Source organism: Notolepis coatsorum (genome assembly GCF_963971535.1).
Source record: "Notolepis coatsorum genome assembly, chromosome: 5".
Taxonomy (NCBI): domain Eukaryota; kingdom Metazoa; phylum Chordata; class Actinopteri; order Aulopiformes; family Paralepididae; genus Notolepis; species Notolepis coatsorum.
In genome coordinates, this window is record NC_140169.1 from 82,158,392 (window position 1) to 82,175,791 (window position 17,400).

General features: G+C 42.0%; 1 protein-coding gene across 3 annotated transcripts in view; it reads left to right on the top strand.

Annotated features, from left to right (window-relative positions):
- chrna2b (cholinergic receptor, nicotinic, alpha 2b (neuronal)) overlaps nt 1–17,400 on the top strand; it is a 65,727-nt gene that overhangs the window by 25,897 nt on the left and 22,430 nt on the right. For all 3 annotated transcript variants that reach the window (XM_084315118.1, XM_084315116.1, XM_084315117.1), the window contains exon 2: nt 6,495–6,646. Coding sequence is in view for 2 of the 3 variants with exons in the window: in XM_084315116.1 (XP_084171242.1) it covers nt 6,495–6,646 (152 nt within the window). In the remaining variant the exon portion in view is untranslated. The remainder of the gene's footprint in view (nt 1–6,494; nt 6,647–17,400) is intronic.

Sequence of the window (17,400 nt, forward strand, 5' to 3'; positions counted from 1 at the left end):
CGATCGTCCTGGTCGGAGTGTATATTCCACCGCAAGCCAGCAACAAGGTTGCGCTCTCCAGACTACACGACGAGGTAAATAGAATCCAAGAGGCGAATGTTAACGCCGCCATTTTAGTTCTGGGAGATTTCAATAGCGCCAATCTGAGAAAGGTATTACCTGACTTCTATCAGCATGTGACTTGCAACACCAGAGGCGGTAACATCCTAGATCACTGTTACACGCAATTTAAAGGTGGCTACAAGGCTCATTCTGATAGTGGCTTCGGTAAGTCAGATCACGCATCAATTTTTCTTTCACCAAAGTACAGACAGAGAATTAAAAGTACTCCCGTAGTCTCGCGAGAGGGGCAGAAATGGGATGTGACGTCAGAGGATACGATCCGGTCAGTGTTTCACAACACAGACTGGAATGTGTTCCGCGACACAGATAACATTAATGCCTACACGGAGACAGTGCTGGACTATGTTTGTACTAGGGTGAAAGAAACAATCCCCACTACCAAAATGAAAGTTTACCCAAATCAAAAACCCTGGGTAGACAAATCCGTCCGTGAAGCTCTGAGAGAGCGCACCAAAGCATACAACGACGGCCTAGAGGCAGGCAACATGAATGACCACAAGGTGGCGCGATACAACGTAAGGAGGACTGTGTCAGAGGCCAAACGACGCTACAGGGATAAAATTGAACTCCAGTTTGAACAAGCTGACTCTAGAGCTATGTGGCAGGGGCTCAAAACGATGACAGACTACAAAGGCGCCTCCCTCAAACTGAACAGTGACATCTCCTTAGCAAATGACCTCAATACCTTCTATGCGAGGTTTGATGCTGGTAATAACAACACCAGCTCACAAGCCTCGGCAATGGGGGGGGGGGGGGTCGGCTGCTGATGGAGGCGCAGTGTTCAGGGTAACAGAGCATGAGGTGAGGCGGACCTTTAAAAAAGTGAATATCAGGAAGGCAGCAGGTCCAGACGGCATCCCCGGCCGCGTCCTAAAAGTCTGTGCCGACCAACTGGCCCCAGTATTCACTGACATATTTAACCTGTCCTTAGAACAGGCTGTCATCCCCACCTGCCTGAAGAAGTCCACTATTATCCCTGTACCCAAAAAATCCAAGCCTGCTTGCCTCAACGACTACCGCCCTGTAGCTCTCACCTCCATAGCCATGAAGTGCTTCGAGAAGCTAGTAAAGGGCTACATCTGCTCCTCCCTCCCCATCAACATGGACCCCCTGCAATTTGCATATCGCCCCAACAGGTCCACGGAGGACGCCATATCCCATGTGCTGCACACAGCAGCATCACACCTGGACAAGAGGCAGGGGAACTATGTGAGAATGCTATTCATCGACTACAGCTCGGCATTCAATACCATAGTCCCCTCCATACTCATAGCCAAGCTCAGGGACCTGGGCTTGGGCTATGACCTCTGCCAGTGGGTCTTGGACTTCCTGACTGGCAGACCCCAGGTGGTGAGACCAGGCAACTGCACCTCCTCATCCATCACCCTCAACATAGGGGCCCCCCAGGGCTGTGTTCTGAGTCCCCTCCTCTACTCCCTGTACACACACGACTGTGTGGCTCAGCGGAGTAGCAATACAATCGTCAAATTTGCTGACGACACAGTGGTGGTGGGCCTGATCTCTGCCAACGACGAGAGGGCCTACCTGGAAGAGGTCAAGGTCCTGGCGGGATGGTGCCAGGAAAACAGCCTCTCCCTGAACGTCAGCAAAACAAAGGAGATGATTGTGGACTTCAGGAGGTCGGGGGTCAAGGACTACAGCCCCCTCAGCATCGACGGGGCACCGGTTGAGAGAGTCAACAGCTTTAAGTACCTCGGAGCCTACATATCCGAGGACTTGACATGGACCACACACATTAACAGTGTTGTGAAGAAGGCACGACAACGCCTCTACTTCCTCAGGCGCCTAAGGAAGTTCCAAGTCAGCCAGAAGATCCTTAAGAACTTCTACTCATGTACAATAGAGAGCATCTTGACCGGCAACATCACCTCCTGGTTTGGGAATAGCACTGCACAAGACCAAAGCAGACTACAAAGAGTGACACGTTCAGCCGAACGCACAATTGGAGGGGGGCTCCCCACCCTCCAGAACATTTACTACAAGCGTTGCAAGGGCAAGGCTAAGAGAATCATTAAAGACTCCAGTCACCCGAACAACTGCCTCTTTGAACTGCTGCGGTCAGGCAAGCGATACAGGAGTCTCAAGGCGAGCACAGAAAGACTCAGAAGAAGCTTCTATCCCCAGGCCATCAGGCTGCTAAACGAACAATGAATGAACACTACACAACAACAACCACCAAACGCACATAGCACACACATCCACACGCACACACTCACTTTAAACAAACACACTGTAGCACCCACTCCACACACTTATAGCACACACCCACTTTAAACAAACACACTGTAGCACCCACTCCCCACACTTTATATTTATGGATGAAGGATTGCACTACAACTCGTACACCTTACTGTAAATTGTACCTAAAATTGTACCTCATCCCATTTCTGCTTTGCACTAGATAGTACTGTACATTAGTACACTGCATAGTATTGTGTATTGTATATTATATGGTAACTCAGAACATTGTACATATGTCTATACCGAACACTGTGACCTCATTTTCTTCTTCTAAATTCATGCTATATTATGTTATTATGTTATTTGATACTATCTTGTCTAGCACAGTCTCTGGAGCGTAACAGTAAGAAGCATTTTGTATGAAAGTATTCTGTACTTCTGTATGACAACTATTAAAGAACTTGAACTTGAACTTGAAATCTGTCTAGACTGCTAACTCAGAGTCAATTAGATTAAGACGGCTCTCGCTGGGAAGGTAGTGGAACGCCACCACCACCGCCGCTAACAACACAGAGATAAATAGAGGACTGTGAGAATGAAAGCAGCAACCTGGACACATTCTGTCTGCTGCTTTTTGTTAACCATTTCAGGCATACACTCTCATCTATGAGATTAGAATTTTGAGAACCGCACATTTGAATGATGATGTCACAATGGCTACTGGTGGTGGAGCGGCTGGGCAGTGGGTAGAGACTCAGGGTTCAATTCCCGGAACCTCTGGCTTGATAAGCAATTGCCAGTGTTTATGGGTGGGATGCAGGTGGGGTATGAGTCCTGGTTGGTACAATAGCGACTCCTACTGGTCGGTCAGCGCCTGTTCAGCGGGAAGGGGATCTGGGGGAGATAGCATGAACCACTCGTTACGCTCTCTCCCAGTTGTCAGGTGAAAAGAAGTGGCTGGTGACTTCACATGTATTGGAGGAGGCATGTGGTGGTCTACACCCTCCCCAAACCGACAGTAGGGAATTGGCATATCGACTAAATTGGGGGATAAAAAAAACAATGGCTTCTGGCCATTGAAAGCTATTTGTTAGATGTCGGTGTAATTAGCCTGTTGTTGATCGTTATCAGCATCCCCTGGCCATCTCTGCGTTGTGTACTGTTTGTAGTCCATGGCTGCAATCGTTCAGTGGAATTCTCACTCCCATACTCCGACTGGCTGAAACACTTTATACAACGGCATGCACATTTCTCGATTCTGATTGGCTGAAACAGTATTTGTACTAACCCCATGCTCTTGGTCCCAGGACCCGCCCACAACCGCATTACTATCACTCCGCCATGCGAGTTTTTAGAAGTGAAAGCAAGATGGCGGACACGCCGCGACAGTAAACATTACGAAAGGATATGTTGATAGGGTCATAAAGACTAAATGAAAAACAATTTGGTTAAGTTTAGGCACTCTTTCGAAGTCGCTCTCTTTCGAAGTTGGTTAAGGTTAGAGTTTGTCTTTAGAGCAGGGCGATAGACCACCAGCCCTGAAAATCTTATAGGGCAAAGACCCCCCCCCCCCCTATATAGAGCAAAGAAAACGTTTTTTTATTTGTTTTACCTACTTTCTATAGAAGCATCTAAGAATGAAGGTCTATAGAAAGTAGGTTCAAAACAAAACAAAAGTTGGATGTGTTAGTTTGTTGGATGTCTAGTTGAAAGACAGTTGGATGTCTTAGTTTGTTGGATGTCTTAGTTGAGAGACAGTTGGATGTCTTAGTTTGTTGGATGTCTTAGTTGAGAGACAGTTGGATGTCTTAGTTTGTTGGATGTCTAGTTGAAAGACAGTTGAATGTCTTAGTTTGTTGGATGTCTTAGTTGAGAGACAGTGAGAACAGTTGGATGCATTTCCGAGCTGCTTCCACATGGAGGCAACTTCAAAAAAAAAATTTGGGAACAACTTTTTCTGCAGATGGTTTTTTCAATAAATCTTCAATTAATGTGTGTTTATTGTATAGCAATAAGGTTGGATGAATGCGCCAGTTGTATAAAAGCCATTACACCACGTGCAGTCGTGGGTTGTGAGAATTAGACCATGCCTAGGGGGGTCTAACGACCAGTGTTGTGCTAGTTACTGAAAAATAGTAACTCAGTTACTTTACTAGTTACTTCATTTCAAAGTAACTTCGTTACTGTACTAGTTACTTACACCCAAAAGTAATGAGTTACTGTGAAAAGTAACTATTTAGTTATTTAAAAACAAAATTAAAAAAAAAGATTGCTCCCGAGTCCCATGCCCAAGATACTCAAAATCGGTTGATCAACTTGACAGTTTCCATTCACATCACCGAACTCTGCTAAGCAATGTGGTCTAGATACAAACACAAATCTGACACAAACAAATGTTGTCCCGAGTCGATATAATAAGAAGTGCGCCGGTTGAAGGAACAGCCTTGATGTCGCCGGAGCGTTTCATTATAACCATTATAATTCAAGGGTACTACGACTATGCGTGCACCTCATGGTACCAAAGCACCTCAAAGGCGCTTAAAACAAAATTACAAACATCACAAAACAAACTGGTCAGACTACTACTTGACCTGAAGGCCTGAACCCTAGAACCCACCTCACCCCTGTCCACTTTGACAACCTAGGATGGCTTAGAGTAGACGTCAGAGTACAGCAACTTGCAATGGGCCTGGTCTACAAGATACACTATACGACCGGGGTACCCATGTACATTTCAAAATACTTCCCAAAGGTCAGTGAATACCACAACCACTACACCAGAGGAAGCTCAACAAATCATGTAAAACCCAGATTCGGCTCAAACAAGGGACTAAACACGTTTCGCTATTATGCCACAACAATGTGGAACGCCCTACCCAAAGCTAGGGGTAACAGTACTGTATATTTTAATACCGTTTATGTCACAAATGTATCAGTACTAAATACCTATATGTCCCTATGCCATAAATGTCATGTATGTTGTGTATGTCATAAATGTCTATATGAATTGAAAATGGGGGACCCTGATGGAAACAAGACAAACGTCTTTCTCAGGTCTGCATCCCCTTAACAATTGTATGTATTGAGCCGTACTGTATTGTACCCATTCTGCAATCTGTTAAATAAAGTTTTCATTCATTCATTCATTCATTCATTCACCATCTTGCAAGTTGCAACGTTGTTTAAGATATCAATCAAAGCATTGCAACGTTAGAATAGTTAGGATATCAATTGTGCATGAAAGGACTATATTTATATTGTTTGATTAGTATTATGAGATTCCCTGGCAGATTTCGTACAGTCAAAATCCGTTGATCAACTTGAGTTTCAGTGAACACATTGCACTCACCAAAGTCTGCGGTGGTCGAGATGTAGTAACGTTACGTTAGTCCAGTTGACTCCAGCAGCGCCTCAAACATGTTCTTTATCTCGTTTCCATGTTGTATATTAATTATCTCTCCAAGTAGTTGCTAAATGGTTTGTTAGTTGGTTACTGCGTTCTTTTTATGTAGATTCATAGCGAGCGTCCGCCTGAGTTTGTTTTGTTTACAATAGAGAGCGTCTATTTCTTTCCGTAGCCGCATTTCTGGTTTTCGCATTTCTGATTGGCCAGTGGCCACTGACTGACGCTCTCTGGTCAGAGAACGTCAGAGAACGTCAGTCAGTGGCCAATCAGAAATGCGAAAACCAGAAATGCGGCTACGGAAAGAAATAGACGCTCTCTATTGTAAACAAAACAAACTCAGGCGAAATCAAACGGAGTTAGGAGGACGCTCGCTATGAATCTACATAAAAAGAACGCAGTAACCAACTAACAAACCATTTAGTAACGGTAACAGCGTTACTGAATTTAAAAAGTAATGCGTTAGAGTACTAGAACGGCAAAAAGTAACTTCGTTACTGTAACTCGTTACTTTGTAACGCGTTAGTCCCAACACTGCATGTTACTAATAAAAAGAGATTATAAAAATCTATGGACAGTTTCCTTCTCTTGCTTATACCTAAGTATAAGCTAAATAAATACTGAACTGAACTTAATGTGAAACACTTCCACATCCATACCTCACATCAAACTTCACCAATATGGCAGCGAAGTGAATGACTTGAATTTGTTGTTGGGATGTGCGTGTCTTTTTGATGATTACTTTTCTGATTGATTGCCTCTACAGTCTTCTGCCACGACAACAGCCACTCCCACGCCGAGGATGAGCTCTTCAAGAAGCTGTTCATCGGTTACAACAAGTGGTCCAGACCGGTGCCGAACATCTCAGATGTAGTGATTGTCAAGTTTGGACTCTCCATAGCACAGCTGATTGACGTGGTGAGTACTAGTCATCACAGGTCTTGTAAGAGCCAATTTACATAGAGTAAAGTGCCATATGCTATATTTTATGTATTTCAGTTTCATTTATTTCAAACCATGCAACCTATACAATACAAGACAACCACAAAACAGTACAATAACCACCACAAAACAATAGACCATAGAACAGACACCACTTAATGGTTTGAAAAGGGGGATGGAAGAAGCTTGTGAATTTCCATTCCCCACACCCTGACCATCAATTGCTATACATACAACATGTAACATAGCTCTTTGTTTTTGTTGGGTTTTATGTTGATTTCTGCCATTGTATACATTGTGCCTGCCAAGTTGGGTTCATGGCATCAGTTCCCTTTGCTCACCAGTAGGTGGCTTACCTGGCTACTTAATAAGGTGTAATGGGACTGATGACATGCAGGTGTGTGTGTTACCGGTAGAGAGCCAACAGTTTTGACCGTCGTCGTTTGCAACGTCGTTTCGTTTTCATTTGTTGAACAAGGTATACCATTTACTTTATATTATATGCAAATTGTGCAGTTGGTTATTGTTTGGTGTAAATAAATAGAATAGAATAGAATAGAATAGAATAGAACAGAATAGAATAGAATAGAATATAAATACTTTTATTATCCCGTGGGAAATTTGACACTGCAAATCGCTCAACATTTAAACATTTAGACAGGACAGGTCACGAATTAGAATAATAACACAAATCAAATCAAGTTGCCTAGGATAAGAGTAGAGTAAAATAGAATAAAAATGGAATAAAATATACAGTAGATAAATACAGTAAAAATAAACTGAGCATGGGGGAAGGGGGGGGGGTACAGGTAGTAAAAACAACACAAGCAGTGTAAACAAATTGGTCAATATAATTAACTATCTAACTAACTGAAATATATATTCACAGTATTCACAGTGTCACATAATGAGCAGTATGCATCAGGTAGTGTTATTTTCCTCCTTGGGTTCCTATTAGTCCTAGGTCAATGTCTGGCAGCAGTCGCGGCCTCCTGCCACTATGGAGCTGCCGCTGTGTGCTCAGTGATGCAGTGAGGCACAGTGATGCGTTGTATAGTCTGATGGCTGTTGGAATTGGAACACTGTTGAGTAGTATCGTAACGCACAACAGTGTCATTCATGCACGCATATATATCCACTCGTTATTCTCCTTCCATATTGTCATTGTGGTTAACCAACACATCGCTTGCATTCTGCATATAATTTAGCTTTTCCGTTTTCCAAGTGAGACAGGGTTAAGAAATGACGTAAACTCCATGATCGAAACTGCTAAAAGACAATTTCATCAATGACAAAACCGAGGAAAACAAAAATAAACCACGTGAACTTTGGAAATTACTCAACAATCAACTAGGCTGCAGTAAAAAACTTAAAACCAGGTTCTCAAACATAAACATAAAGACGGACAACACGCTCATCACAGACAAGCTGGATGTAGCCAATTACTTAAACACTTTCTTCACAAACATAGCCACAACACTGGTAAACAAACTACCCTCCCACTCAGGGCAGTATGGGGTAGAACACATAGTAGCATACTACAAGAACCTAGGCGTCCACAAAGACGACTTCAAACTGGAAATGGTACAGATGAGGTACTCAAAAAACTGAGCGCCCTCCAACCGAACAAGGCCAAAATTGCGAGAGTAACACCCCTGCACAAAAACGGCAGCAAATTAGACCCGGGCAACTACCGCCCTGTTTCTATCCTTACATCCATCTCGAAAGTCATGGAAAAAATAGTATACAAACAGATCGAAAAGTATCTCGCGGAAAATAATCTAATCTACGAATTCCAATCTGGCTTCAGAACATCCCACTCCACTGACACATGCCTTCTCTATTTGAACGACCACATCAAACAAGAGGTGGACGCGGGCAAATACTGCGGCATGGTCATGCTGGACCTACAAAAGGCCTTCGACACTGTCAATCACACCATTCTGATTGACAAGCTAAAAGCAATTGGTTTTGATAGTCTATCAGTGAGCTGGATAAAATCCTACCTGGAGGGGAGAGAACAGATGGTGGAGGTAAACGGTACCCTATCCCCCCCCCCCCCTCACAGTGAGCTGTGGTGTTCCACAAGCAAGCATACTAGGACCGCTACTATTCCTAATTTATGCAAATGACATGTCGTCAGCTTGTGACTGCAACTTGTTCCTGTTTGCGGACGACTCAGCCCTGCTGGTCTCTGACAAGAACAACTTACAGGTTGAAAAAGCCCTCAGCTCGGAACTAGGCAAAATCTGCATATGGCTCACCGACAACAAACTATCATTACACATGGGCAAAACAGAGTCCATTCTCTTCGGTTCAAATAACAAACTCAGCAAGACCGACGGCTTCTCGGTTACAGTGGGTGACAATATTGTCACAAGGAAAGATGAAATTACCTACCTGGGTTCCATCCTAGAGGCTAATCTTTCCTGTGACAAAATGGCATCCAATGTAATAAAAAAAGTCAACCAACAAACTTGATTCTTGTACCGGATCTCCTCTCTGGTAAACAAGAATACCCTGAAGACTCTAGCAGGAGCACTCATTCAAGGGTACTACAACTATGCTTGCACCTCATGGTACCAAAGCACCTCAAAGGCACTAAAAAACAAATTACAAACATCTCAAAACAAGCTAGTCAGACTACTGCTTGACCTGACTCCTAGAACCCACCTCACCCCTGCCCACTTTGACAACCTAGGATGGCTTAGAGTAGACGACAGAGTACAGCAACTTGCAATGGGCCTGGTCTACAAGATAAACTACGCGACCAAGGTACCCATGTACATGTCAAAATACTTCCCAAAGGTCAGTGAATACCACGATCACAACACCAGAGGGAGCTCCACAAATCATGTTAAACCCAGATTCGGCTCAAACAAGGGACTAAACACGTTTCGCAATTATGCCACATCAATGTGGAACGCCCTACCCAAAGCTGTAAAGGAATTTGAATCACTACCCACTTTCAAAAACACTCTCAAAAAACACCTACGGGAGACTGCAATTCGAAACTGGCCCCCACAAATGTCCTAACCCAGGTGTACAGTAAATGACCATGTATGGCTTTGTCAGTATTCCAATGTACAGTGTACAGTGCCCCCCCCCTACCCAATCCCCCCCCCCCCCCCCCCCCACCTCCAATGTACAGCCCCCACCCACCCACCCAACCTCCTCCAATGTACAGTTTCTATGTCAAATGTATATACACTCTTTTTCTGGACACTTTTGTATCACAAACAGTACTGTATTTGCAAATCTGATATGTCATAAATGTATAGATGTAGCAGTACTGTCTATCTGTATGTCATGTATGTCATATATGTTATGATGAATTGAAAATGGGGGACCCTGATGTAAACAAGACGAAAGTCTTTCTCTGGTCTGCATCCCCTTAACAATTGTATGTATTGAGCTGTACTGTACTGTACCCATTCTGCAATCTGTTAATAAACTTTTCAATCAAAATCAATCAATCAATCACAGAAGCTATAGGAAGATATGGGATACATAACCACTACACCTCCCTATAGAAGCACACTATCTCAGGAAAATGTACTTGCTTTTAAGGCATAACTCTTTGGACGCCACGCAGTTGAGCATTGTTTGTATTTACCACACTGACGCTCTAAAAGATAGGAATAAGTGGCAGTGTTTGCAGGGCTATAGCTATGGATACAATACTATGGCCCATTTGACATTGACTATCTATCGTTCAATATGTGTTAAAGAAATATGTTTTTCATAAATACATTCCCGTTTTATACCGTGGTGAATATGAGTATCGTTTTAGAGTAATCCTGTCTAATCCCAGAAAACTACGCTATGCAGCAATACGTGCATTTCACTAAAAACGTTGACGTTTCTCGCCTGTACACACTACTATTTCGAAATCAAATCTATATTATCGGTATTATGTTTCAGGGTGGGGGGGGCTCGTTTTTTTATGCTTTGATCATCACCAACGGCACACATTGTGGAGTAACGTTACACACATATCTTGTGATCAAAGTGAAGTCATGGTTGGATCACAGCAGGATTGGTACCATATAGGCCTTACCTTCAACTAGGATGTACCCCAAAAAGAATATTCCAATTATCTGATTGCAAGTCCCAGTATTGGTGTCGATCGTGTCGCCAACATAATCCACCACACATCATGCATCTGGAGCATTTCATGCTTCTCAATCCGATCGGGACAACCGCTCCCCTTGCCCAACAAAGAAAAATCTGACCAGAGACATTTGATCGACGCACAGGCCAAGATATAATGTTTCAAAGGGTGCTCGATACTGCCACCTGGGTGGATGCGGCCGGTATTGCACTTTGGCATTCTCAGGATGATTCCCCATGTTAACCCCGAGTCAGTGTGCCTGTAATGAATGGAAATATCGAATAAAAGAAATAACGATGAAAACACGAATATACTCGGGTCTGGCACTGAACGGTTGGCGAGTTAACCCGAAGTTAAGTAGCCAGTCAAAACGCAATGGTCATAATTCAGTAAGCAGGACTAAATTAACCTGTTCAGCTGTAAGGTCCCCCAATTTTCTTTATTATAAATCGATCAATAGAGACCGTATTAGATCCCCAATTATCATATCATGGTAATTCCATTTTTAACAATGTTTTATAAGATTTACCGAAAATAAGAATTTATCAGAAAAATGCTAATTATATCTCTTTTATCGTAAAACCGTGAGAAAATGACTAAATCCAGATTTAACACTGCCATTGGAAAGAGGAGCCTTTTCCCTATCCATAGATGTATGATGTATGTATGGCCATAATAAGGTCAAGTTCAAGGTCAAATATGAATGTATAATTCAAATGGATTATAATTTATTACTGTATCTACAAATCCTTCTGTTTAATCATCTTCCCTTTATTAATTTGCTTAGATTTTGAAGGTGCTGAATGAGCTCAGTGAGCGAAATCTCTAGCGCCGCAATTGTAACATTAGCACAGATGCAAAATAATTTATATTCTCCTTTTTTTATTACAATTTACTCAAGTCTAGTAACAGACACAATATTTCTGACATCTGGGAATACATTCCCCCAGGTCCCTAGATGTTCCTAGATACCAAGAACATGCAAATTGACCTTTAGGCATGCATAACCTATGGGCTCTCAACCTTCATGTGGTGTAATTATTATGGCAAAAGAACGCCATTTAATTTTTTTTTGATCAAATATTTTTATTTTATTTTCTTTTTTCCAACATGAAACAAAACATATCACAATACAACAACAACAATACATAAAAAGACTTCCCAAGACAGTAACTCAACACCACATGACAAGACAACAACTGATACAACTGTACAGTGATCATCCTAACATGGACACTCGCTCGTTCTCTCCCCCCCCCCCCCTCCCCCCGCTCACCCCAGGACCTCAACATGAGTCACACTCATAATACATCACAATACATCACTCAGCAAAAAAAAAAAAAAAACAAGAATCAAAACAAACATTTCCAAACTTATATGCGTTCCCTCAACTTTGCCACTGTAGCCAACCAAATTACGATATCAGATTCCCTAACCCCTATAACACGTGCCGTGGATATCTCCAAATAGATCACGTCAAGGTAGGTGAGAAACCATACCTTTGGACAGAGTCTATCTGGATGAAACCAACGTGAGGCAATCAATTTTTTTGCGGCTGTGAGGCCGGCCAAAATTAGTTTTTTCACCTGTATATAGGTCGGTAATTTAGAGAGATCATTCAGTAATAATACAGAAGGAGATACAGGTATGGTTAGGGAGAAAATGTCTGAGAGCTGATATGTAACATTTTCCCAAAAAATCACAACAGGAGGGCATTCCCAGTACATATGCATAAATGTACCTGTGGCGCCATTTGGACACAAGGTACATAGAGAGTCAGGTCTGAGACCCATTGAATTCAATCGTCTAGGGGTTAAATAAGTCCTGTGAATAAAATTTAGATGAATCTGTTGGTGATCTGGGTTGTGTGAGGATAACCGAACATTTTCCCAGACTGCATCCCAATCAAAATCTACATCCAACTCCGGAACATCCTTTCTCCAAATCGTATCCAGGGGGAGCTCTTTATACGAGGTCATGAGTAAATGGCGATAAAAGTCAGAGACAAAGCCTCTCGATGTCTCCTTGTCATAAAATAACTTGTGAAAGCGGTGATGCACTAGTGGAGCATCCCATGGCACGCCATGAGCCTTCAGAGCTGCTCTTATTTGTAAATAAAAGAAAAAGGAGGTTCCGGGGAGATCATATCCGTTGGATATATCCTGGAAAGATCGGAGGCCAGAGTTATCAAAGATATCCCCCAATGTGTGGATACCTTTCTTTTCCCATCTAGGGTACCTAATAGGTTGTTGTTCAATAAGGAGAAGATTGTTATTAAATAGAGGGGAATGTGTGTGCCATTGATGGCGGTTTGTACCCACTTTCTGAGTGTCACGCCAAGTTTGGATCACATGTGTGATTAAAGGGCCAAATCTTAATTTACATTGTTTAATTGATATGTTGGTATACACAATATCCTGAAGTCTATATGGGGACACCAACTTCTCCTCCAATGGTCGCCAAGATACAGCTGCTTGAGCATCAAACCAAGTGATCAAAGGTCTCAGAGAGAAAGCCTGAAAATAATATTTAAAGTCTGGAAATGCTAAGCCCCCATCGAGTTTACTCCTTTGGGCAGTTGATCTCTTTAAGCGCGGGCGTTTATTGTTCCAAACGAATTTATACGAGGCAGAGTGCAATTTCTGCCAGTAACCAACAGGAGGAGGTAACGGGAGCATGGAGCTGATAAAGTTAATTCTGGGTAAAATATTCATTTTAATTATTGACGTACGGGCCTGTAATGAATTTTTTAATTTGGACCATCTGTTAAAGTCATTTGTAATCCTGTCACCCAAGCTGGAGTAATTATACCTTACCGTCTGGCCAATAGTGGGGAATATTTCAATCCCGAGACATTTAAAGTGCTCCACCATAAGCATGTTTACCGGTAAGATGGTAGCCTTCGCAGGCTCATTAAGTGGAAGAAAAGCAGATTTTGGCCAGTTGATCTTAAAGCCGGACAGGCTGCCGAATTCATCTATCACGCCAAGCAGATGAGGTAGAGAGACGGAGGGATTTTGCATAAACAGGAGTACATCATCTGCGTATAAGCTAATATGATGATGTGTGCCCTGAATTGAAATAGGAGACATAATTTGGGATTGTCTTATGTATTGAGCTAGGGGTTCGAGGGATAAAGCGAAGAGTCCGGGACTAAGAGGACAACCCTGTCTAGAAGAACGCGAGACAGAGAAGAGTGGCGAACAGAACTTTCCCGTTAAGATCATGGCCGAAGGCTCAGTGTATAGAACTTTGATCATATGAATGAAACCCTCACCCAACCCCATCCTTCTGAGAACTGCCCATAAGTAAGACCACTCCAATCTGTCAAATGCCTTCATTGCGTCCAAGGATATGACCGCTGTAGGGGCTGCAATATCCTTGCTGGCATTAATCACGTGCAGTAACCGTCTGATGTTGTCAGTAACCAGGCGGCCTCTTATGAAGCCGGTCTGATCAGGGTGAACTAGAGATGTCATGTGCTTTTGAAGTCTGGTGGCTAGAACCTTGGCATATAGCTTAAGATCGGCTCCGAGGAGACTTAGGGGCCTGTAGCTGCCACATTCGGTGGGGTCCTTATCCTTCTTGAGTAAAACAGATATAAGCGCCATATTGACATCTCTAGAAAAATTGCCCTCTTTGATTGAGTGTAAGATCATTGAGAGTAATAAGGGGCTGAGTACATCCCAGAATGCAAGATAGAGTTCCGGTGGAATGCCGTCCCATCCGGGAGCCTTGCCCCGTTGCATATCCGCAATCGCCTCTCTAAGTTCAACCAGCGTGATATGTGCAGCTAACAACCTAGCACTATCTTCTGAGATCTGTGGTAGATTGATTTGATCAAGAAAATCCTCCAGCTTGGTATGATCAAAGACCACCTCTGACTTGTACAGATTGGAATAAAAACAGCGAAATGTATCATTAATCTTTTTTGGGTTGGTGGTTACCTCCCCCTGTTGGTTCTTAATGGAAGGGATATCCGCAAATTGCTCACTGGCACGTATCTTCATAGCTAATAGGTGACTAGGCCTGGAGGCGTGAAAGTAGTAGTGCTGTCTTGTTCTGTGCATCTGAAATTCAGATTGTTGTCTTAAAATGGAGTTAATCTCTTTTTTCACTACCTTAATTTGAAGCTCCAGTCGATTAGAGTAGTTGTGCTGCAAGGAAGAGATCAACATGGCTTGAAGCTTTTCCAGTTCCTCTAGCTTGGAGAGACGTCCCTTGCGGAGATTAGATGCAAAGAGAGTAGTGTTACTTCTGATAAATCCCTTAACCGAATTCCATAGGATTCTGGGGTCCTGTACAGAGCCAACATTAAACTGTAGGAATTCAGTGAGCTTCTCTTTAAATTGCAAGTTAAACTCTCCGTTTTTCAGAAGTGTTGAGTTAAAACACCATCTAGGGGCACGGGATGTTATTTTACTGAGTGAACCTTTGAGGAGGATACCTTTGTGGTCTGAGAGTGCTATGGGCACTAAGTCAACATCAAAGCTATCAAAGAGATGTGGGGAAGAAAAAACATAATCAATTCTGGAAGAGGTCTTATGTCTTATACGACGAGAAGAAGGAGTAATCCCTCGCAGATGGGTTGAGCGAACGCCACATATCAATTACCCCTGTGTCCTTAGACCAGGCCTGTAGGGCTGTGGTAGCTTGCTTCTGATCAGGGTTTTCCGTGTGATTGGATCTATCGATCAATGGATCCCAAACTGCATTAAAATCAGCTCCTACTATTAAAGAGTAATCAGGTAGTTTCAACATAGCTGAAGTTAGTACAGCATAAAAGTTAGCGTCATACAAATTAGGGGCGTATGCAGAAATCAGCGCAATTTTCCGGTTAGAGCATTCTATTTTAGCAATAGTGATTCGACCATTTGCATCAGACCACACATCTAACAGTTTAATATTCAAATTTTTCTTCGCCACTATGACTACCCCTCGGGTCTTGGTGCCAAAAGAAGAAGAACTTATGTTATGATAAAATTTATTTGCCAATTTTGCATTATCCGCCAATAAAAGATGAGTTTCACTCAGCAAAGCCAGATCCACTTGCTTCCTCTTTAGCCACGTTAGTACACTTGTGCGTTTATGTGGTATATTGAGACCCCCTGTATTCCAGATCAGGATATTCAAATTAGCCATAGTCTAAAAGGGATGCAGTCTGGTTGAATGTAATTCGTTTGGAGTAGAAAACTATAATAGATACATATTCACTTGTTAAGGTTCCATTGAGTACAGAGCGTGAGCGTGAAAACAAAAATAAAACAGAGCGAGTCGACTGAAAAGAAAAACAAAAAACACAATCCCCCATTCCCTCCCCCCTCCCCCCCACTACTATAACTTCTCCTATCCGGAGATTAAGCTGCATCCCACCTGGTCGTCTGCAAACTAAAATGCAAACAGCCAGGTAAAAAGCAGACTTCCTTCTCAGTGGCTACACGCCACGCTCCCATAACAGTAACAAAAAAAAGTATAATTAAATGCCTCTAAAAGGTAGAGAGGAGAAAAAGAAAAAAAAAGAATAATAATAATAATAATAATAATAATAATAATAATAATAATAATAATAATAATAATAATAATAATAATAATAATAATAATAATAATAATAATAATAATAATAATAATAATAATAATAATAATAATAATAATATCAATAATAATTATTATTATCATTATTGTTAAACCGTAGTGGTTTAATTAATTTTAAACAAAGAGTCCTAGAACAGGATCAATAGTAATGTTAATGTTAAGATAGAGATATATAAACATATATGCACATACACACACACACACACCTACAACTGCATGATAGCAGAATGATAACAAATGGGCAGCACATCCTGCAAACTGGGGAGGGCGCAACATTGACTATTAGTCTATTGTTTCTTAAAGTTCGCTCTTAAAACTCAGAGCAGAGGGTACCTGCCAATGTACAGTTTCCTCCCCCTCAAATGTATGTATTCTCCCGTATGTCATACATGTATGGTTGCCGCAGCACTATATATCTGCATGCAACAAACGTTTATGAATTAAGATTTGAAAATGAAAATGAAGCTAAATAAATTAAATGCATTCCTACATGCTGCACATACATACGCTGTAAATGGGCTTTTGGGTGAAGTAATAATAAGTGCATGCTTACACCTGCAGCCCAAGCATATACGCAAAAAAATATATACAGAAAGAAAAAAGAAAAATACTTTAGATGAAAGAATAAATGCTGTATTCATGTTGCACTTACAAATGCAGTGGGGCTTTAAGCTAAATAAATTAAATGCATTCCTATACATGCTGCAAAGTTGTAAATGGGCTTATGGGTGAAATAATAATAAGTGCATGCTTAAACTGTGCATTCACACACACACACACTGCACGAATGCATGTGCACTCACACACATTCATGCAGCCATGTGCATGCATTTGCAAGCCTAACACCACCCTAATTGTCAAAAAAAAAACTTGCATACTTGGAGCCAATAACATGATGGCCACATGTAGTAGCCTATAAAGTACATGTCCACAGTAGGCTTTAGATTAAATAATAGGAAGTAGATATGCATGCATGTGTGCTCACACACACACATAGGCTTTAGGTGAAATAATAAGTATGCAT